The sequence below is a fragment of the Alligator sinensis genome, unplaced genomic scaffold (assembly GCF_000455745.1).
Source record: "Alligator sinensis unplaced genomic scaffold, ASM45574v1 scaffold1055_1, whole genome shotgun sequence".
NCBI classification, from domain to species: Eukaryota; Metazoa; Chordata; order Crocodylia; family Alligatoridae; genus Alligator; species Alligator sinensis.
This window is the reverse complement of record NW_005842170.1, coordinates 59,847-84,514: the sequence shown is the minus strand read 5'-3', so window position 1 is coordinate 84,514 and position 24,668 is coordinate 59,847. Positions and strand designations below refer to the sequence as shown.

Sequence of the window (24,668 nt, the reverse complement as noted above, 5' to 3'; positions counted from 1 at the left end):
TTATAAAGGTTTTTTTGGAGAGATGTTTTCAGTAGTTAACCTCTTATACACTGTTACGGCCAAGTAACAAAAGCCTGACAAATGGAAATGTCATTTGCTTTGAAATGACATGATGCTAGTTTAGCAGCGGTAGTATACAGTAATTGTTCCACTGGACAAGAATAGTAAAATTGAAAGCAAATGTTTGAGGTTCATTCCACAAGCTCAAGTGACTCAGCATTCTTTTCCATTGAAGTTGAACTAAAATTTCCCATTCTAGTCAATTCAGTCCTCTTTCCTATGAGGCACAAGGGGAACACAAAAGGTAGAAAGAGGTAGAGAAGTCTTGAAAATATTTATATAATTTCATGTAGGTTTGGTTGCATATACTGAATGCTTGTGCACATCTAAGATGGGAGCATGGATTTATGTCATACAAATACAGACTTAGATGAACATTTGTCTGTACAAATAACACTTCTATACAAGAGCAGAAGGGTGTAGCCAGTGTGATATGTCTCTTCCCATAGTGGGTATTTACAGAAAGAATATAGAGCAAACCCAGCACAGTTGGGGTTATAATATCTCTGAGGAGTGAAAGATTACTGTAAGAGGAAATATGGGGAAGAGTTGCTCTATGCACCTTCACCCTCAGAATCCAGCAGAGCTGGGAAAGTCAATGTGGATGACAGGAAGGGGAACTCGGCAGACACAGGAGTTGCTAGTAATCTGTATCCATCATGAATCCTCAGCTGTTCATGGTAACAGTTAAGAGGAGGGCCTTCAATAGCTGGGGCTTTCTTTCCTTGAGAGAGGTAGAACCCTTGTACCAACCCATTTCTTCTAAAGCAGTTTTTTCTTTGGACCTCCACTTCTCTCCTACTTGTACAGTTAAGGAAGTTTTTTTATGAGTATCTGGTCTCACAAAGCCATACAGCAGGGCTTTCCAGCTTCAGAGTGGTCAGGAGCTACATACCACATGGGCTGCACGCTGCGGGTACCATGTGCATCCTTCCTTGCTGCATATGCAGCCCTCCCATTACTGTGGGAGCAGCAAAAGCCTACCTCATCCTGTGCTACCACCATAGGAAGACCCACCACAGCTTCTGTGTGGATGAGCTCCTTCCCTCTTCCTCACGGGGTGCTGCTGCACAAGTAGCAAGAACTCTCCGCTAGCTATGCTTACCCTAGCTTACCAAGCCCCCTCCTGCCATACTGCCCTGCCCCAGAGACTCTGCTACCACCAGAGGAGCAGGAGCAAGGCAGAGGGGCAGTGGTGGAAAGTGAGGGCCAACTGGGAGCCTGCAGGCTGTAACTTCACTCCTCATGGCTGGATACAGCCTGCAGGCTGCTAATTGAACAGTGCTGCCCTATAGGAAACTCCATCAACACGAGTTTGTACAGTGTCTGGAGGCTTGACCACCACCCCTTTTCTATGTTTTATAATACAGGGTTGTTTTGTTGTTTTTTTTAAATTATGATACAATGAAAGTCTTTTAAATGTAAAAACACAGAAAAGGTACATTCTAACATTTGTTATATTGCTTTAGGATGGATACAGGTGTCATAGTGCACAGAAAATTCATAGCTATTTACATTATTATCAGGTCAATACATGTAAAGAATAAATGGTGCATTTAAATTTAATCTCTGGGTACATCTTACTTATTTTTTAATAAACTATTCATTCAACAGGTATTTCACTGTGGTACAAAACAGATTACTTATTTTAATGCAAAAAACTGAGCATTTGTTAAAACAGCTTCAGAATTATGCTCTTACTAATGAACCTAATACATAAAAAGCAATATTCTACATCATCTTTAAAGGTTTCTCTCCCTCTTCCTACTCCCCCCTCCCTCCTTACCAGACTCTTGTCTTCACTGTACATAGTTTTGATCCTTCACATGAGAACTAAATCCTCAGTCTGCATGGGCACTGTAACTGTTCTAGAAGTGGCAATAGCTTTATTAACAAGCTGTAAGAGGATAATTCCTGACAGATTTCAAAAGGTACAGACAAGATATTAAGACTTTTCATGGACACATTATACATCTTGCTTAAAAAACTCTAAAATAAACACACAGTTAAAGGTTTCAATTTGGAAGGTTTAAATCAGAACTTTCAATTTTTGTATAATATTGTGTGTTTGGACAAAATAACCTGACTTTGTTTTATGGCTGTTGGATGAGAGTAAGTTAGGATCTTATATAACTTTTAGAATACAATCATTTGTAGTGCTAACAGTACCAACAAGAACCTGTCAGCATTTCTAATCAGCCCCATATCTAAGGGTTTAACACTCAGGTACAGAAATATGCTCCAGGCCTATGTTTGCCATTCAAAATGTCACTCAAAGAACAAATATTTTAACTCCTTTGTAAGGAGTTAATTTTAGGCCACTTTCAAACATACCATCATCAATACTAGGAAGCAGCAACTATGAACAATATACCCCCCAAACGGTCCTTTTTTGGTAAAGGTTTTAGTGAAATTACAAATTACTAAAAGAGATTTATCTGAAACGCCAAAAATGGCTCCTGCAAACAGAGAAAATCAAGTCTACTGAGAATCTGATTTTCACACATAACAAGCTCCAATGCATTAACTGAAGTCAAAAGTAACTGCAGTTTTAGTGTATCTAAAAATTAAGGATGTCTTTGAATACTGTATCTATACATAATGGAGGGAGTTTTTCATTAAATAACTTTATCATTTAATATAAATAAACGCCCATTTTAAAGTTCCAAAATGAGGCATCCTTTCTTGTCCAAGAGGTCTCACAAAAGTATTTCCAGAGCCTATTTCAGTCACAAAGAGAGCTGGTCAGAAAATTCAGACAAATTTGAAATTACAATCCAATATTGGAAATAATTTGGTTTCTTTTAATTTATATTTCTATCCCAGCCACAGTGCTCATTGCAGAATACGAGGCACGGACCCAAGAACCTGAGTAATATACGTCAAGAGCATTCCTTACTAGCCTGGAATTGTTAGATTCCAGGCTCACATAGGAATGAAAACATTAATGAGAACCTGGCCCATAATCTTCTAACTCAATTAACTATAGCATGCATTGTAGCTTTTACTATAGCATATACTACCAAATTCCATTTTAACCCTTCTTTTTCTGTTGATTACAGTTTTCATATACAAATTTCTATATATTAAAATTTTCATGATTGAACCAGATGAAAGTTCCTTTTGTTGTTCCTTAACAAAAAAAGGTGGAGCAAATTCAATTCAACTGTATTTGCATTATGAGGACACTGAAAAAAAAAAAAACACACACACCTTCATGTGTTACCATAACAAGTTTACAGGACCTACCTCCTCTTTTGACCCCTCTGTTAACAGGGCTTATAAAGCTGTCTGAAGTTGCTAAGTAAGTTTTGCCAATAAGCTGTGGCAGGTGCAGCTTGTTAAACCCACCAGGCTCTAAGAATGGTGAGTATGACCATCTGGTTATAGTACACCATGGGCAGACAGGGAGGTCCTGCTTGGTTTGTGGAGAAAGTTGTGTTAAAGCATTCCATTATTATTACATACAACAATGAAGTCCAGGTTGAGGAAGGGGGTTTCATTTAATGTCACAGAGGGAAGACAGAGGGAATACAGACTGTGTGCAATATGGTTTCCTGTTCACAGTTCTAATGAAGCATTATATCATTTCCAATCTTAAATTGCTGTTGTTAGACTTCAGGCTTAGTTACTTGGTCAGACTCATAGGAGATTTATGGTTCAAGACATGTTTGAAAAAAATTAGTTCCATAGTTTTAAAACTGTGAGCCTTTCAATTTGGGAATATGGAACATGCTCTCACGCATTAAGTCCTAAATCGTCTTTTTATCACAATTGGCCCATTCATGCTCTATCAGTATCAATGGGAGTATGCCCATCAGTTTTGACATCAGCTGGAGCACAGTTTGACTAACCCCCTCACTATGTTAAATGATATTTTACAAACTGTTTTTACGTGAATGGGTGTATGATCCACATTGTCCTGTTGTACTGTACAATTGTATACTGTTCTTCCAAGCTGCTAATTTGAAGTCTACTATCCTCTTCTTTATGAACCTGAAGTATCCGAGGAAATTTACTTAAAGAACAACTAATACTCTCCATGAAAAAGGATAACAGTGAGGTCATGAAACATTAGAAAAATTATCCATATGTATTTTAAAAAAGGGTTGTATAACAATAAAATGTACTATGACTGTTAATAATCTGATTATGTCAGAAAGGATGTGTAATTTCTAGTTCTTTCTTTAGGTTTCTCAGACTGCTTGCAAAGGACCTTTGTGCAAAATGAGGAGATAGGATGAGATGTGAGACCATTTCTCTTGTAGTTCTCATCGCTCCAAGCATAATTGCTTTTTTTCATATAATTCCACTTAGAATTACACTGATGAGGTGTTTTTATAGTTTCGTTTTTCAATATGGTCCCAAATATCCACTCCCAAATGGCTCTGGATCAAGGAATTTGCACCCTCTGTTGCTTTGTGAAGACTCTGTTGCCAAAGATAACTGCCCTAGAAAATTAAGATTTTAATTTTGAAATATAATGCATGTTTTGTGTATGAATACAGCAGAATAAAAATCCCTCACTAGTTTATTAAAAAAAAAGGAGCAGTAACTTTATTTAAAAGATTATATTTTTGTTATTAATTTAACAAAAATAATATTCTGTGAAAAATTTAACTGGCACAGCACAGTTACTTTAAAGTAAGTTTTCATTAAATTAACTATTATTATGCTTGTATCAATTCATTATTGTATTGAATTATTATCTCGCAAATATATAAAATCAAGCCTCTGGTAGTCTGCATTTTCTTATAGAGAATTAATAACTGCAGGTATTGAATATAATATATCTTCTAGACATATAAAAGGAACTAGAATTAAGGCGCAGCAATTTACTTTTGGAATTTCCTGAGTTCAACCACAAAATTTACATTAACAATAGAGGGATTTTTATACTTCACAGGAATATATATTTAATCAATGAGCTGTATAATACATACACACCATTTTATAAAGTTATTTAGCCACCAGACCGACAGTGATAGTATTACACGGGCATTTGTATGACTACTGTACTACTGTAATTTCAACTCTTGAGGATTGAAGTAGTCAAACAAAGATGGACCTTGCCAATAAGCATGCAGGTAACTTTACTAACGTGAATAGTCACATCATGGCCCTCCAGGCCAGTTTTTCACAGACTGGGATTTGAAATTAAGTAAGTAGCTCTTAAGTAGCCATCCAGGTTGGACATAGGTCCTATAACACAGTGTTGTGCCAGGAAAAAGAAAATTGAGAAGGATGAGAAGAAATACAGGTGTCCAAAGGGGTACGGATGAAGAAGAGGAAAATAGAAAAGGAACACGTATGCAAACTCCCCCAAATAACCCATTTCACTAATCTCTTTATGAAAGAACCATTCTAGTTTTTCAAGTATTATAGGACTTTCAGTAGGTTGCCTAAATACATATGTAACACCCCCCCACACACTGGGTTGTGGGGGGTGTGTGTGTGTGTGTGTGTGTTTTATGTGAGCAAGTTGGCCCTTGTTGTTGTGGGCATGCACTCAGCATATGGCAAGATGAGACCTGTATCTGGGCAAAATATGTAAAACCCTTTGGCCTCAGTGGCCAGAGGAAGCAGATCCTCCAGGCAAATTGGTTAAGAGAGAGGCACTCCCTAATTGGACAAGGCTTGGGTTATGTCACACCAGGTATATAAGAACAACTCAACTAAGGTTTCTAGCTTTTTCTCCTGGGGCTATTGAGAGCTGCACAATTGAAACGGGAGCCAGAAAACTAGCTCCCTCAGTGGGGTGGGGAGTGGGCTCCCCACCCGCTTCACTGGAGAGGCAAGCAAAAGCTGTGACAGGAAAGCCTAAGGTACAAGAAGAGAAAATCTATCCCGGAGTTCAAGACTCCTATTTCCTCCCTCTTTCCCCTCTTTTTTTTTCTTAAGTGGGTTAATGCCATGGGGATATTAATCCCTGGAGCAAACTGCCCAGGAATGGGTCCTGGCAGTTACTGGCCCCCGTGTCTCAGCCCAGTGCTATAGCTGAGACTGGATGTCCAAGCTGCAGGACCCTTTTGGTTGTTTCACAGCTATTGCATTTCAGCCTAGCTATGCGGCTGAATCTCAGCCATATGTTTGGCTGGCAGATTTGAGCCAGGGTGAGACCTAGCACTACTTGCTGTTTATACAGACCTCAGTGTAGTATAGGCCTGGCTGGCTTTTTGCTGTCCAGTTCAGGCCCAGCAAGATAGGCCTGGGCCTCCTTTTGTCCTTTTTGTAGTTTGTCCCAACCAAGCGGTCTGGTTGGGTGCTAGATGTAGTTCAGGCCTGGGCGAAGATAGGCCTGACCTTTCCTCCAAGCTCTTTTGCAGCTTTCTGTCCAGCAGAGCCAGGATTGGGATTAGGAATTTTGGAGTGCAGTATGTTGACAAAAACTGCAGTTAACTCCTCAAACCCACCATATGGAAGTTGAGGTCGGTGCTCCACTACTTCTCCAGGAGCAATGGAGTTCCTTGCAATGCAGGAGAACCCATGCTCTCAAGCAGCTCCCCACGGCGCTAAACGCAAGCAGCAGCTCATAGCATTCTCTGGTGTGGGCTCCTTTCCCCAGCCCATTGCTGAAGGGCACGTATAGAGGTGCAGGCCCCCAGAACTCCCCATTGGGGAGCCCTAAGTCCCAGACTGCCTGGATATGGGTGAAGCCTCCCTAAGAGGGTGCTACCTATAGACTTTGCTCTGTAGTTAGTAGTGTTTTAAATTGCATTTGATGTTTTTCTCTGTTTTTTGTAATGTATCTGTGTTTGTGTTTACACTGTTTGTGAGGAGGAGGTTTTGTTTATGCAGGACACCCTAGTAATTCGTTTAGCGTTTCCTGGCGTGGGGACTCAAGCCCAGGTAAAATATATTTAGTACCACAAAACTGAACCTGGCCATTGTTGCTGCTGACTGGCACCTGGCAGAAGGGTTACACATATTTACTTGATAGAAAACGCCAATTTCTTTACAGAATTCCATACTATCTGGTAATAATACACATTATATATGTGACATAAAATACTTTCCTTCTCATTTGAGGCCCTCTCGACAAACCCCATGAAATTAACACATACAGAAAAATGTGTTTAGACAACATTAAGGGCATGCTTTAAATTGACAACAGCCAGAAAATTCAAAATAAAGGCTGACACAAAGGGAAAATGCATATTCTTATATCTGAAAACAAGGAGCTATGTTCTTATATCTTACACTTTAGGATGATAAACTGTTCTGAATTCTTAATAAAAACTACTACTCCAACTTCTTAATACTTTCCCCTTAACGAATGGTCAGTTAAGGTCAGACTACCAACCTTAACCCACCTCTTCTTCAGATAAAAAAAGTAAGACCTTTATCTGCATTTATATGGGGTTTTTTGCATTAAATATCAATAATGTTTACTGGAGCATTTGGCATATTAACTGTATGGAAATGAGTTTTTATTTTCTTGTTTGACCAAAAAAGAGTTGTAGTTTTAGTTTCATTCATTGTTCACCCATGTAAAGACAATCATGAGCTTCAAGCAAAGTGCTAAAATATAAAAGCCCACATTCATTCATGTACTGGTCCAGGCTGCAGCACTATAAAGTACATCAAAAGGTGTTAATGGTTTCAATATTTATCTGCTGCAGGGAAGCACTCTAAAAAGAAGACAGAAAAAAAAATTCTGCTAATGGCTGTGTCTCGCCATTAAAATGAAAAGCTTAATGCATCTTATAATCAGAGGACAATTTGCAAATCATTAAGAGAAATGTAAAATTCCATTAAAATACAAATCAAGAGTCCCTCACTGGACTAATAATCTTTTTGATATTATTTTGCATTTCACTATTTCTGTTCCCAATATCCAGGCACCACAAATGATCAGTTCTTGAACATGCTATTTACTACAGCCTACTTCTTTAACGAGAGACTGAGAGAAGTATAATCTGCTATTCAGAGCAGGTACTAATGAAGAATTCCATATATTCTGAAATTTAATTAAAACCCCAAAGATTTCAAATTAGATGCAATTTGAAATGCCTGGGGCAGAAATACATGCACTTGCGTGGCAAGGGTATCACGCTGAAAGTTGATACCGTAATTGGTCTTGATGTATTTTTGTGTTGCCAGGCTGAAGCACAGAACTCATAACCATATAAAAATTCTCTGTAGATTACCTGCTCATTGAAAATGCCATCACTCAGGTAGTTCTCTACTAAATTACCATGCTACTAAAATGCACAAAGTGATTCGAAGAGAAGAGTGGCACAGCTGGTCGACGCTGCCAATGAGTTATGCATGCGTCGACGCTGCCTTTTTTCTTAGTAAAATATGCTCAGTTGAATATTAAAATATAATTGGCATTCAACCTAAGTAGCTTAAACCATTTTGTTATCTTCTTTTAAACCGATTTGGCTCCTCCACAGTTATTTTCAAGGATGCGATTCACAGACTAATGACACCATAATATTCAGCTAGATTTGTACTGTTTTACATTTGTCATAAATAAGAACAATTTCTACAGCCTTCTAGGGATGTCCTTTAATACTGGCTCCTCTTGAACATCAAAAGCCCAATTCATGAAAAAAAGTGTGCCACTTATGTTGGTTCTTGCATATTTTAGTCTGAAAAGAGTATGGGATGCAAATTTTCAGTGAAAAAATGTATGTTTATGCAGTTCAGTAACTCCTTGTTTTTCTAAAACATTTACACTTATACAATCTGAAAGGAGATATAGCAAAAGGCTTGATTTCAGGTGAGAAAGGGGCATTCTCAGGTCAAGTAGTAAAAGTGTCTGTATTCAAGAATTCATTCCCTTCCAACCTAAATGAATATATATAAAGAGTAGATACATAAACCCTGCTGCAAATCCCACAACAACATTTTCTGATATGTTTTGTGAAAAAATTAACAATGGCATTTAGTAAAGGAAACAAGGTGGTTACCATAGTAACAGTCACACTAAATACATTTATGCGACATCTGAAACAAAACATTTCAAAGCAACATACTTTTCAAGATGTCATCAATATTGATGTATGTTTCCCTCATCAGTCTGAAATAAGTACAATAGCTCAGTTAAAAGTTCATATGTGGGGGTAGGTAGTTTATGAAATGCTTTTTTTGTGCCTCTTCGTTTGCTTATATAATACATCATTTATTAAGTGTGCTACAGGTCTAGAAAAAAGTTTCAGGAAAATTAAACAAACTAAAACAGGCAGTATAGAAAAAGAGAATCTTACTTTCCCACCTACCTATACTGCCACTTGGAGAGAACAACATAAAACTGATAAACTTAAAAATTATTTTTTATAAAAGTAATATGTTTATTCCTCTTAATTTGCACATTGATACTTGGTTTCCCTGCTATTCTATATGATATCCTCACTATTTTTTTCCAGAGATATTTGATGAAAGGTATTATGCTACTTTTAACAAGAAAGAAATATAATTAACTCTGGTCTATCATCCCCATGAACAAACACACACACAAAAATACTTAGTGCACATACTTATAGTTTTATTAAAATTGTAGAAGACAAGTGAAGAAACTGAAGGCTGTGAGAAATGCAAGACTTAGTGCACCCATATGGGAGGTAGGCAAAATTTGAGTTGGGTATTTTCAAGGGGAAGCCATTAGACCTATGGGAAACATATTCTAGCTACCAGAGTGCAGGACCACGTGTATGGAAAGTTGAGGAAAAGTTTATAGATCCAGTAGAAATACTACTGGCAGCCATTAGCAGCATCTCTAGATGTCTTATACCTAGTTCTGAGCCTCAGACACAGTGGGTCTCTACCTAGTCCTACTGAATCACTCCATTCAATTCCTCCCCCTCAACTCTGAATGCCATAGAAATTATACAGCTTAAAAGTGCCGGACACTATAACACATCACAAAGACCATAATTTACATTTGTTCCAACAATGCATTTTTCATAGAAGGCCTAGCATTTTGTGAAGACAGTTTATACACACAGATAATGATGCCAGCATATTTATTCCCACAGTTATCAGTGAGTACAAAGGTAAGAAGTTAGATGTTTGCCTACAAACTAAGACCCAAAACCACTCTGACAAAACTCAATTGGAATCTTTTCATTGACTGCAAAAGAAGTTGCATCATCCCCTTTTTTATTAATGATCATGTCTAGAATTTATTGTAAGTTTGATTACATGTTGACACAAAATAGAGGGGCCAGACTGAAGATGGGCTGAGAAAAAGAGAGTCAGGACATAAAAGTAGGAGGAGTATTTTTTTTCCTTTTCCTTTTTTGAAGGCGGGGTAAGAGCTGATTTCTATTTGAAGAGCATTGTAGGAAGGTATTGGATTGTAAAAATCCATTAAACGTGTAACAAAACAGTGACTTTCTGCTTATCAAAGCTATTCTCACATGAAATGGTAATAAAAGAAGCTGCCAGTCTATGGAATTTGAATTTCCCGTTGGCAGACAGAAATATGAAAACTTGTCATCTCTTTGCACTTGAATCTGCCATGTCCAGCTATGTGAAGTACTAATAATCTACCTGAGAATTTTTTTTATAGTATTATATCATTTCTCTCTTCTGTAAAACACATTTCTATTAAAGTTCCTAGAAAACATTTGCACATCTAATGATATTACAGAAATGACGGTCCATACATTCATATATGGACTATAAATAATACACTAAGGATATATATTAAATACACTCTCTAGTGAGTTGCATATCAGTTATAGCAAAAATTAAGCAAATTTGTGCTCTGGTAAGTTGCAAGAAATGAAATGGACATTTTTTTCTTCCATGCAACTAAACCAATGGTTTCCAAACTTTTTTTGCCGCGACCCAATGCTGGGAGCGGAGTGCGGCAGTGGCGGCAGCCCTGGGGCACTCCCAGCATGTGCCGCGGCTTGTCGTTTGTGTGTGGCACCATCGGCATTGCCCATGCAACCCTCATTTGGGTCACGACCCAAGGTTGGGAACCACTGGACACTGGGCAAAACTTCATATATCTTGAAATATGGTGGTCTTGCTTTAATATGCTGACTTAGAAAAAAAAATGAGTTTTAACAATTTTTATATTTAAAGGGCAAGCAGACAGCATTGTGAGCAGAAGACTTTCAACCTCTGCTCCCCTCGACTATCCCTAGACATTGTGTCTTGCTACTTGCCTTCTTAAGTCCCATGCCTCAGTACCACATTAAAAATTTAAAGGAAATTTCTAATCAAAATCTCAGTCAATCCAGAACAACTCGTAAATGGTCAGGGGAAACAGCTCAAGAATCCATAGTGTATTTCTTAACCTCTCCTCCCCCAACATTAGGATTACACATTAAAAATGAAGAGAAATACATCATTAAGATTATTCACATAACCTTACTTCTTCTCTGTCTTCACAATTCTGTTGAACCAACTGCACCCAGAATCTAAATAGATGCATGATATAAATCAGTCCTACAACACAAGCTTTCCATTAACACTGGAAAACCCCATAGAAATTGAAGATTCCTCAGCATATACCTGAACTGCAGTTATTATAGAAATTAGAAGTTAGTAGATGAATAGATCAAAATACTATAATTGTGTTCTAATAAATAAAAAGCTTTCAGTTCACCTTTAGGATGTATTTTCATTGTTATCGTTATTTTGAATTTAAAACAACTTAAACCATTCACAGCTCAATTTTACTTCCCTATTTCTGTTTGCCCTCTCTCTTTCTCTTTCAAGTGTTTCCTTTTCTCTTCACAATTTCAAATCACCAATATATAAGGTTATATTTTCCACTATATAAAAATGTTCATGCTTGCCATGCAGTGACCTCACTGTATTGATTCAGGACATCTGACAGTTTGCAGTGGTGTCTTTAAATTCATGGGTGTCTTCCATCTATTCCTATTCTTTTGATCAGTCCTTTTTTCTTACCTTTGCCACTTGTAGCTTTGGAAGGCCTTAGACCTAGCTTTCTGCTTCTGATGCCCCTGAAAAAGTAGTTCACCAGCTCAAGTTTTAAAGAATTACATTTTCACCAGCTGTTTCTTTCCCACTTAGTTTGAGTATATAAAGTTGCTACCTTGTTGTAATCAATAAACTGGCATCTGAAGGTTTAAAACCTTCGAGCTTCACTAGGTAATATCTCAGCAAGGTCACCAATTTTTACAAGCTTTAATTTAAAGCAAATGAAAAATTATATGTATTGACCTCAACACTGTAAATGTCTTTCTTATTCTGGTAACCTTTCATTCACGTATGTGCCTTTATACACTGGACAAGTATCTGACAATTTCACTAAAATGCAAGAGATAAAAACATACTTTGGATGTACAGTGGAATGTATACCCATTTTAAGTACAAGTAGTACAGTTTTCAAAAACATTCCTTTTTGAGTATAAAAATTCATGTGATGCTGAATCTGTTGTTTAAAGGAACAAACTGAACTATAGCTCCACTATCTTCAGAAAACGTGTACATTTTATTTAGAGTTGCAACTGCAAAAATACAACTACATAGAGAGAACATTTGACCTCTGGCAATTCAATTTTTGTGGGCAAGTGCTCTTCCAAAACAGTTACAAGAAAAATATACATAGCTGTTTTTTTCCTAGTATTGCCTTGAAGGAGACTGCCCTTTTTATTTTTTTTATTTCTTAAGTTTAGTATCATTTTTTTTCCCCACATGGCAATAAAACAAAGAGTTACTGCTGCATGCTTCTTGAAATGGGGTAGAAAGTGATCAAGAGACTATTAACCCTCTTTCCTGATGGTAAGAGATGGACTTTTAATTTTTGGAGAGTGATTTTATCATGCTGTGCTCCAGTGACAATACTAAGCAATGTTGCTATTCTCCTTTCTAGTGAATGCCTTCCAAGATGCATACTGCTTTTGACTGTAGGCACACATGGCTTTCCATGTTGTAGAAGACACAGAGCGCAATGTGACTACAGCCCAGGACACAGTGGGAAAATTAATTCATTCACAAAGAAAGTGCACATCCCTATAACTCATGTGGCCGGATTTCCATTAGAGATCCTTTTCAAATAAGAGGTTCAACAGATACATAAAGAAGTAGAAGGGATGTATCAATCCCACATCTTGGCAGAAGTCAGACTTCACAGCTATGATTCAATACATATAAAGTGACTCAAAACAACACAGCATTTTTTTTCTCCCAATAATGAACATTTTACAGTGTGAATAACTGTCACTGAGCTGACTGGAACCAGGTTAACTAATGTAACCTCCTCTGATGTAAGTCTTTTTTTTTTGGTTGAGTGTGGGGGTGGGCAGGGGGGAGGAGGGGTGAAGGGGTAAGCACTAAAAAATAATAGCTTCCTGGGCTGGGTATATATTTCTGTCTAAATAGACATAGATAGAGAAAATGAAAATGAAAGTTTGCAGGGGGCATCTTCTTTTACAACCTTCTGCACTTGTTATGCATATGACTAATGTCACTTTTTGCATTAAAAACACCTTTATATAATGGACACTGAATTGACCTAGACTAGAGCAAGCCTATGCAAATTTTTCCCTCTGTTTGCATCCTTTCACTTGAATTGGTTTTGTTCCCTTTTTCTCCCCCTCCTCCCTTTATTCACTGTTTCCTTTTCCTCTGTAGGTAGCAGGACAAACAGGATTGTAGCAGGACACACAGAATTGCACATATGCTGTCAAGCCTTGCAGAAATATGTTGAGTTAATTTAAGTATGTTAGGAGAGAAAAGGGTGGTGGATATTGCAGCTGGGAGGAGATGAAAGGCACAACCAGGAAGTGCTTTCTTGACAATTAGGGTTTATCCCTCTGGCACTGTGACCTGACTCAGTAACTGTGAACTTAGGAATATGAAAACCTAGCTTGCAAAGCCAAAGCATCTCATTCAGAGGTGACTTTTGCATGGCGTTTCTATCCTAGTGAAACAAGCAGAGCTTGAGGACTGCTATTTGTTATAAGGTAAATGGCAACCTTTTTTGGTGTCCAATTTCTTTTGGTTTTGTTTCTTTAATAACCTGTCTGGTTTGCGAAAAATACAACTGTTCTTTACTAAGGTTTTCAACCATACGATGTTTTTCACTGTACTAACCAATAAGATGAAAATATGAAGTGGATAAATAGTAAGCAAACTCATGATTAGCTGACCTTGCCATCAATCTACTAATCAGTAAGCCCTTACAGATTTGGCATAAATTTACAAGACCAACTCACCCTTTCTAATTTACAAGGGAGCTTATAGGAATTCCATAGTTAAGTAATAGTTTCCACTATAAAAGATTTTTGCCACCTACTTTGAGAAGATCTAGCATTATGTGTAGCTGGACCTTGAAATTCAATGGGAGAAAGCCCTGAAACAAGAGAAATTGCTTTTCTTTGCACAATAAAATTCCACTAAACTCTGGCTGAGATACAGACTTTTGAAAGTTGCTATTTCCCTTCTTTTGCCTATGTTGTCAGCAAAATTTTGGCAGCATACATCACATACTGCTTAGGGACCTCAAAGCAAAGTAGGACTTGAGAAAAACTAAGACCAGTTCCACTGATGGTTGTAGTCACTTTTATTATCTCCCTGGGGAAAAGACTTGCAGCCCCCAAGGACAGGAAGGAGGAGAGTCAGGAATTACTGAACTGTCCATTGACTCAGCATATGACCCTGAAGTTGAGCCCTATTTGGAATAGCTTTTTCTTGTTACCATCTAATGTTGTTAGTTCAGTAGCCCAAACGAAGGTTCAAACCCTCCCGCTGACTGTCCATGATGAAGAGCTGTTACATTTTCTTCCATTTTGCTTTTAGACAAGCTTAGATATGGGATTAAAAAAATACATTAAAGGATAGCATTTAGGTTGCCAAGTGTGTTCCTAAAAGTCAGAAAATACCAAATTAAGATGGAACAGGCAATATAAAATTCACCCTCTGGTACATATGCTTTATGATTAATTATATGAGTGGATATTATTTATTTCACACAACCCCCATCTCATTGCAGGAAGGGGCAGTACTTCTAAGGAACCAAATAAGGAATGAGTAGTGAAGAAAGCTGATTGTAGAATCCATGTCTCATTTGCTTTAGAACTTGGAAGGTATATAGAAAAAAAAGGGGAAAAACAGAAATAAGAGGATGCAGTCACTTAATGTAAATGTTGGTAGACTTCTACCACCCAAGCCTGTTGTCTGTTTCTGTGTGACTTGAGACTTCTGGGGCTTGAGTTGCAAGAGCTGAACATTCACATACAAAAGGCGCAGCAGTAGAAACTGAGAATGCTCTATACCTCTGGCATGCAGCCTTCACAGATGTTCTATACCACTGGTCTCCAACCTTTTAAAGTAGGAGATCACCTTCAGCATTTAAAAGCAACCCAAGATCTACTGTGCGCCACCACCACCCTCCCAACCTCCCCTCCAGCAGGTAAATCTGTGGGGAGGGATGGGGGGGCAGACTGAGGCAGAGGGAGAAAGAATTATTTGGGGGTATGCCTCTCCCACAGGTAAGTCCCATCTGGTCGGGGCCCACTCAACTTACCCCAGCAGCACTGTCCCTCACTGCGGGAGCCTCGATCTAGCCCCCGCCCCTTCCCTCCTCCATGGACTGACCTGCTGGGCTGGAGTGCATATGTGCATGCATGCAGGCACTCAGCCCCCCACCCCAGCCTTGGATTGACTCCATGATCTACTGCAAGAGGCTCCGAGATCTACCAGTGGATCGAGATCCACTGGTTGGTGACCACTGCTCTACACCTAAGAGAAACAATTGTAAGATTAGGAATCTTTGGAGCTGCTGTGACCAAGATGACTTTTTTCTTCAGTCTGCGTTCTGTAACAAGAGCATAGCTTTTTCTTTGAGATGTAGACTTTGCTAATGTTAATTCAGCTTTTGTAATTTTGAGATTAGTTTGTTGTAACATGCTGTACACATGGAACTATGTATCGACTCCATCCATAAACTTAAGACAGTGTACAATTTTGTTCAATCACTGAGTGGTGCTTCATGCCAAAAGCACTTTACACTGAATGGTCCAGTTCCAGATGGAGTTCCAAGTGTGATTTTGTCTTTTTTTTTAAATGTATAAAACCGTACATAGCTTGGTTATAATCCAACTGAGAGACTATTCTTTTTCCAGGTCATAACTTGTCAGTTAATATCAACAGAAGTGGTTGACGTCTCAGATCACAGGTTTCGAAGAAAAGGGGTTGAAGGTACAGCATATTCTAAGGAGTGAGGGATGCCCTGGAATCTGGAGCTCAATTCCCTCCTGGACCATTAGAGCCAAAGGTTACTTAGGTATGATGTACCATAAGTCCATTTTTGTAGACAATGTGGAAAAGAAGCTGGGTTGTAGGATGGTTGGTTGAAGAAATCTACTGTATGGCAGATTGATTGGCATAAGGAGGTTGATGTGATGGGGCTAGTTTTTGTAGCTTTGGATTATTATTCCTCTGCTTATGTCTATTTTATATATTTTTAAAGGGCCTAGAGTAATGGGTAAGCACTTTCAAATGTAAATGTGGAGACTATAAACAAATACTTAAATCTTAATTGAGCAATTCTGTAATTCTGGCACAAGGCAGCCTTCACAGGTAATCTGAAACGTACAACATAACCCATTATAGATCCTGTGTGTGACATTTTTTTACCTTGCTTTACATATGAAAAAAACTTTCTAAAAATAATAAGTTTAGGAAATAAAAATACGTATTCAATAAGACACCTTCCAATTCAATCCAGCAATATTTCTGTATTATATGAAATGATTACTGAGGAGAGAAAGTCAGAGAGTATATAAAGGAGGTATCAAGCCAGTTTCATTTGTACCAATTAATTCTGTGTTGGCATTTCCCTTATACACACTTGTTTCTACCATAAAGTGTGTACACCTGGTCTCAGTTCAAGAGCAAATAATTGGACTAAATTAAGAAAACCTGGATCTGCACATGTTAATATGAGGAAACCTTATTGAAGGGCTCCAAAATTGTGAACCTGTGGCACAGAAGGTCACAAAACATTACAATTCAGACGCAGTGGGAGGCCAACCTGATCTGCAGAAAGGTAGACTTGCTGCAAAGCCCTAACCTCCAAAAAGCCACACCTGTTCCATGGATGGGAGCTGAACCACCTGGGAGAGGCAGAACACAATATGAGAACCTTATTCTTACACTACAACACTTAATTCTCAGGGCCTCCAACCTCCTGCCCCAGTCTGCATTTGAAACAAAAATGAATTGAACTCTTGCCTGGATTTACTCTCCCCACTTGTCTGGCACTGTAGAGAGCCAAAATTAAAACCAGTAATCGAGAAGAAGCTTAGGTCGCCCCAAGAAGTCTTTTAAGCCCACTAGCTCTATCTTTGCTCTTCCTGTCTGATTTCTGAGCTCTCCCAGTGTCACAGACATTGATATAATTGCTGTAGAGCAATTAGGCTAACAAGATCAGAGATACCCTTTTTGGGATGAGAGGGATTTCAACATGAGTTCTACTGATCCACTGAACGTTTGTGTCCATCTCTCCTTTATAATCACATAAACAGGTGTTTAAAAACACCTTTAACATATACACTACAAACACCCTATGATGAGATATCAAAGTTGTTACTTTTATATGTGATTAGATCATTGTACAGACTAACCATTTGCCAAATTGTACTTTGAAACCAAAAGTTGTCTTTAGTTACTTAAAAGTATCACAGCAGAAGAAAACTGATAAATATTCAATAAGATTTAGAGGCAGTAATAGTGTTCAGACCTTGTATATGAAACCTGCAAACAGAAGTCCTGCAAAAAATGAACATGCTTTGATTTGTGCATGTAAAATGGAAAGCTACATGCACAATTACCTGTTTTGTGAACAGAAATATGTTTTTGCACAGACATGCATGTTTTGCAGGTACAATACACTTAAGTGCAAATTGTGACCATAAGTACCAAAATTCTAACGAAGGTTCCCAAGCACTCCGGAGGAGTTTCAATGCTCCTAGAATTCTTGGACAGACATCGTGCTTCCTCAGAAATTCACTGCAACATAGCTTAGTACAAAGAAGGGCATGGTATACCTTTCCCAGATTCAAACCCTGTGGGTAATTCACTACTATCGGCAACGGTGGAATTGCTTCTGCTCTCCCTTAGTGCTGGTTATAGCACTGGGACTGCATCATACAGGGAAGCATGAAGTGAATGGGGAAAGAAGAGACAATCAACCTCTCTCAGTTTACGTGCACAAGAGAATCATAATTTGGCTCCAGTTTTCAACTGAGGAATTTTTACAACTGCATTATTGAAGATAACTTTTAAAAAAGTTTATATTGGAACCATCAATGCTCTCTTATAGAGCATAATAGAGACTACTTGTCCACTTCCTAGTAATAAATATTATGGACTCTAATATATTTAAATTCCCTTAAAATGAACATTTTATTCATAGGCAAAGATTACATTCATGGAGAGACATGAAAAGGCCACTGCAGAAAGCAAACTACAGTGATTTTTTTTTACTGGGGACTATTTCACTTCATGTAATTGACTTTTATGTTAAGAGGTCTTGGGGAAAAAAAAGCAATAAATGGAAAATGGTAAGCAGAAATTTCTCTCAAGTCATGTTTTTATTTAAATGTGTGAATATTACTACTACTTGGGTAACAATACTTGCTCTTTACACCCATTTAAAAAAATTAAAACATTATCTGTGATAACTTTGAGAAACCAAATTTAAAACTAATCAAAAAGATACAATATAGCTACTTAATGTAACGTAACTATCACCAACTGTGTTTATAGAACTGGCTAATTGTCCATTTATAAGCCTCATTCCCTGTGTCGCTGGCAAAAAGATAGTTTAGGTTAACAATAAGCTTATTGAAAAATTTACTGCCATTCAGATGTGTTCATATTTAAGCCTTCCAGCCAGCAAATGTCAAGAGTTGAACTGCATCATTTTTATTGCTTTTGCCAAGAATTATGGAAACACATGCCAAAACTAACACAACCATTTGGAGCAGTTAGAGATTACAAACCCTTGTAGCTACAGTATACTTGCAGCTCTATTTAGAGTAATGTAAAAAATGTCCCACACTAGTGTGGTCAAAATGGGAATATGATGCAAGTGATAGTTAATCAAGTCAAAACATCATAAATGAAACACTGCAGTATTACTTGGGTTACAAACCTTGCTCAAAAACTGGATGGTGAAAGGAAGGTATAGGAAGTTTCTCTGTTATCCGGGGCTCACAGAAGTAGGCCGAAAGCCAGGCTGTGCACTGTTTCAGTGGTTCTGTCATTTCCTCTGGGCCTTCACATAGCTCACAAGTAACTGAGGCCTCCTTAGTGCTGCAAAAATGATAACATTAGTTTGATAAACTCAATAGTCAAACTGCTAAATACTGCAGTATGCAAAAAACCAGAAAATACTTATTATAGTAAAAGAAAGAAAAATTAGTATTGCATGGGCTTATTTTTTCCCCATAAACACCAACACAATATACCGCTACAGGAAGTAAAATGAAAATCAAATCAGCAAAAGGAAAAACAGTAAAGTAACACACTGCTGCTGGAACAAAGTGCCTGTTAAAGATTTGTGTATCAGACACTTTTCAATGTAGAGGAATCAAACTGTGTAAAATTCATATGACAGATATATAATTTATTGTTGCACTATAACATGTATATTCATAACCATTAAAGAACTAGAATTAGACACCTTGAAAATACTGTGTATTCAACCATGTTCTCTGTCTCTAGTATTTTTTATTTTTTTTTACAAATCAGTACAACAGTAAATAAAGTAACCTATTTTTAGAAATGCACATAGGTGTCTTTCTTTTAACTTACCATATGGGAGGGGGACATTCCATAAAAAGGTGGGGAACAGCAGCAGAGAGGAAACCAGTTGCAAAAATGCAACTATCCTCAGGACTGTAAATGGCATGCTGTTTACATTGCTTTAGGAGGTGCTAGTGGCTCTCTCTCATACCTTGAAACCCAGCAGAGCCCAAACACTACCCAAGAGTACTGCGAGCACTTTGGGGTGCCTTGAGATCAAGGATGACCCAAGGTGCTACACAATGGTAGTGCTGTTAGCTCTGCAAACAAGATTCACAAGATAAACCAAGAGACTTCCAATAGGAATTCATAACATTAAAACCATTTTGCCTGCTGTGGTCTGAGTTTTTTGCAACAGAAGAATTGCTTTATTATTTTTCTATAGTAAAAAAAAAAGTGAAAACTAAGAACTAGCTTTTTTTTTTTGAGGGGTTACTTCAGTCTTAAGGACCACAGAGCTATTGAAAGCAAAAAACAACATTCCACAGAACCATATTTTCCACTTCTTCCTCTAGCTATTTTTGCAGGGTTCTCTTGCTTTATTGAATTACAGGGAAACAAATGAGAATTAATTGGCTTTTAAAAGGCTGCTTAAATATATATATTTCAAGATGTCTATATATTTCAGGATGTCTTTCTTCCATTCAGGTGTCCTGTTCACGCTCTTAAGAGTGTTACTATAACATGACCATGAGAGTAGATGGCTGGACTGGCTTTCATTATATGCAGCATCCATGCATATTGCACAATACTTGACTTTCTTGATTGCTTGAGTAACAGTAACAAAATAGCAATTCATTTATTTGAAACATCTCAGATGGATCATTTTGGACAGAGCAAAGAGAAGGTTACTAAAAGTGGGGAGTTTTCCTTTGACCCACCACTTTGTTTTCTAATCCATGTGCTTCCAGTCAAGTAAAGCAGTAGTAATTAAGGACTCTGCAGCAGATTTCCTAATGGTGCATATCCAATCTCACAGGACAACTCAAATGTTTGTGGATGTGACTCAGAAAATTCAGGAAAATTTACCTTTTTATGCATCAACAAAACAAAAGTTATCCCATAGGCAATGCACAGAAGAGAAGGGTGACAAGTCTAGTTATCTATGATAAACAGAAGTGACATCACCAATCAGTGACATAATCTAAGTCTCAGGAAACCTTTAGCACTAAGTGTTTATACTACTTTTTTGCTAAGCCACCCTGAGCATTTCTGATCCTTTTAAAATAGATTAGAAGCAGCCTGGTGAGGAAGGCAGGATCTTCTGTAGTGCCAAGAAGGATAACTCAGTTTGGATTGAAGTCCTGGTCTCTTGTTTTTAGCTGGAAATGTTTAGCCACTAGGAAATTAAAAATAAAAGTTCCTCACATGACTCAACACTGAATCCTAAAAACTTAAGGCTAATTCTTTTGAGAGAATAGTACATAGAATCAGATATGAAGTAGGAAAAAGAAGAGATGGTCCTGGCAGCAATCAGGATTCAGAAGAATCCAGATTGGGGGGGGGGGGGGGGGGGGGAGAAGAGAGGAGAAACAGGAGATAAAACTGAGTTCTTCAGTCCATTAGCTACCCAGTCTTGAAGGGGGGGGAAATCACCCTAGACTATTTCCCAGCATGCCCAAGTATCAGATACTTAACAAAATATTGTCTCTTAATAAGAAGCCCAAGCAAATGAAAAACGTGTGATATATCAGTAATGACACAAAAGACTCCAAGTCTGTTTTTGCCACAAGGCACCTTTGCAACAAGACCTAACCACCTCAAATGCTTGATCCACAGATGCATATGAAACTGAAAACAACAGGATATCAATGTAATCAGACACCTACTCTTGTCTCTGCCTCTGGATAGGATAAATGATGTATAGTTAGAAGCTGTTTTAGGGATTACTCTCAGAAGTGAAACCCTTGTCTGTTTGAATGGTACATGATCAAATGGCCCTACAATTCCCCCCAACTCCAATTCATTTTCTAACTAATTGTTAACCACCGAAGGCCACATAATTGCTGATTAGAAAGAAAGTAATATAGCAGAATGGGGACACAAAGGTAGGCAAGTTAAAATGCCAGGGAGAGACAGCAAGCATGCAACAGACCATGAAACAATCTGTTAAAAATGTAATAGTTAAAAAGTTGATTACTTGGAGTATAAGAAACTAAAAAAGAATCAAATCTGCATGTAGTTTTCCAGCAGTCTAGCAATTAATTGCACCCTTACTTCTCTTTCCTTTATTTACCTGGCCATAATTTAATTATTGGCTAGTTTTGGTTTATAGGAGTGATGAACTTCATAGATTTCATAGACATTAGGGCTGGAAGGGACCTCATGAGATCATCAGGTCCAGCCCCTGCCCAAGGGGCTGGAAGTTAGCTGGGGCTAGATGACCCCAGCAAAATAAGCATCCAAATGCAACTTGAATGTGTCCAGAGTAGGTGCCTGCTCCACTTCTGGGGAGAGTCTGTTCCATTTTTGCAAGTTAAAAAAATACCACTTAAAATATCTAATTAACTGAGATCACTCAGGTGCATGAAGCTGTCCACAGACCCATCTGCTAGATTGGGACAACAGTCTGTAAATTCTCTGGGCCAGGGACTACCTTTTGATGACATCTGTATAGCATTCATCCCAAAGGGACCCCATTTCATTGGAGACTGTATGTCATTACAACATAATAAATTATAGCCAGAAAAGGTTTTTTGAAGTCTGCAGCACAATTGATGGACTTCTCTGCTCTGTATCTCAGGAGTGGCATCACATACATTCAGGATGCTCACAAACTCAAATGGTTTCATATCAGTTTATTTAATATTGTGAAGGATAGCTATAACTGTACCATATGCTGCAAAGAAAAGAAGCTTCTGTTATCTCCCTTACAGGTTAATCACTATTACCTTTCTTTGAAGCAAATGGTTGAGGAACAGCCAGCCCCTCGGCTTTGTCTCCTATCATTCCTGCCTTCAGAGCTGAGCTGGTATGGAGGCACTGCAATTTATTCCAGAATGGTAGCAAAATTACCAGCTTTTTCTATGCCTAAGGTTCTCCCCAAACATAAGAAGGGAAACAGGAATGGAACTGACCTCCAGAGGGATCTCTCTGAGAAAGAAGAGCTCCTAGGGATCCTGCTGGGTTGCTGTTGCTTATGCACAACCCCTTGCTCAGGGATTTGCCTAACTGCACAACCCCACTTTCAGACCACTTGTTCTATTTTTAATAGAAAGCAACAATATTAAAAGATCTGTTGAATTATCACTCTCTTTAAACAGATATTTGAACTACAGCCATCTGTTGAATCTGATGTATGAGTTGGTAATGGGGACTGCTACAGCAATCCATAGTATGTAACCACAAGTTAAATAGCATTTACAGCACAACAACTTCACTGCCAATGGAAGTTGTGGAATGTCTTTCATTCGAGGTCAAGAAGAGGCTGGACAGACACTTGTCTGGGCTGGTTTAAGACTAGTGCAGCCTGCGTCTGTGACAAGATTACTCCTAAAGTCCCTTCCAACCCCCTGATTCTGTTTTGAGGGAAAAACAAACCGATAGGCATTACACATAAACCAGTTTAAGTGATCAGAAGCTGGTTTAAACCTGTAGTAGAACAGATGCTCAGTGCACATAAACCAGTTTGAAAATGGCTGAAATCGGTTTGAGATAAACTTGGTTGAATATAGTATCAGACGCATCTGATTTGGGTCAAACTGTTTATGAAACTTCTGAAACATCAACAGATGCATGCACTGCACCCCCTCCCCGCCTTGCCTCAGAGTGCTAGCAGGGATCTGAGGTCTGGCAACACTCCTGCCCCTTGAGCAGTGAGCAGGGAAAAACCTGGGATTGTGAAGGCAAGGTGGGGTTTACACCCCTCCCTAATCAGAGGTCCTGCTGTGGCCTGGCCATGCCCCCCTCAGCTCAGCCCTGTGGAAGGGCTGCTCTAGCGCTCCCTGGCTTCTAGCCTGAGCCACTGCAGGTGTGTGCCTGAATTTCCTCAGTCCAGAGAGGATGTCTGTCCAGTTACAAACTGGTTCAGCCTAGCCAGGTTAGACTAACTTGTAAAGATTGAATTAATTCAGGTTCAGGCTTTTTGAATGTCTGCCCCTAGTCTTTAGGTTTATAGTAGCAGCAACTCTTGAACCTAAAAATGTAGTAGGCTATCTGAGGGTTGTGCATATAGTTTTCAAAAACAGGTTACACAAACTGGTTTGGGATGGTTTGATGGGTATGATTCTGTCCTGAGCAAGAGGTTGGACTGGATGACTTTGAGTTCTAGGATTGAACTTCTACTTTATTAACTTTCTGGGACTTTAAAGCCATACTCTGACCCAATTATACCACGTGCCTCAACTGGATCCCCAAAATGTCCACCAGAAATAAAGAAAAGCAGATAATCTGGTTTATATAACATTTTCCCTGGGTTAAAACTTTCTTATGCACTGGTTAATGTATCTTTTGAAGTTTCTGAATACACTGTATTATTTTCTAAGTCTTCTAGGCTCTATTTTCTATAGTCCACTTTCTCCAGTCCTTGGCTATTAGTTAATTGTAGAGGCCCACCTAACTCTTACATGAAAGGCTTGCATCAAGCCTTCTGCAATGACTAAACAAGAAGATGGGGAAATTCTGTGTTAATATTTTTTCCCTCATTGATCCCAAGGGGAAGGGCCTTAATCCTTGGCTGTACAGCAATCAGTGGCAAAGAGCCAACAACAAACAAAATAACGGCCAAAGTAACCATAAGGTTCTATGCTTTACGTATGGGCTTCTTGAGTCCTGGGCTTACGATTAAAAAAAAAAAAAAAAAGGTGACTTTCATTTTAGCACATGAAAATAAGCATATTCATCTGAGACAGACAAGAAACTAA

General features: G+C 38.4%; 1 protein-coding gene across 1 annotated transcript in view; it reads right to left on the bottom strand.

The window, feature by feature from the left end:
• Positions 1–19,867, bottom strand: part of MGMT (O-6-methylguanine-DNA methyltransferase) — a 44,481-nt gene extending 24,614 nt beyond the window's left edge. The window contains exons 1-2 of the mRNA XM_025206717.1: positions 19,816–19,867; positions 19,154–19,314 (exon numbers count right to left, since the gene is read on the bottom strand). Coding sequence (XP_025062502.1) covers positions 19,154–19,314; positions 19,816–19,838 — 184 coding nt within the window. The 5' untranslated portion in view covers positions 19,839–19,867. The remainder of the gene's footprint in view (positions 1–19,153; positions 19,315–19,815) is intronic.
• Between the last annotated feature and the right edge of the window lie 4,801 nt (positions 19,868–24,668).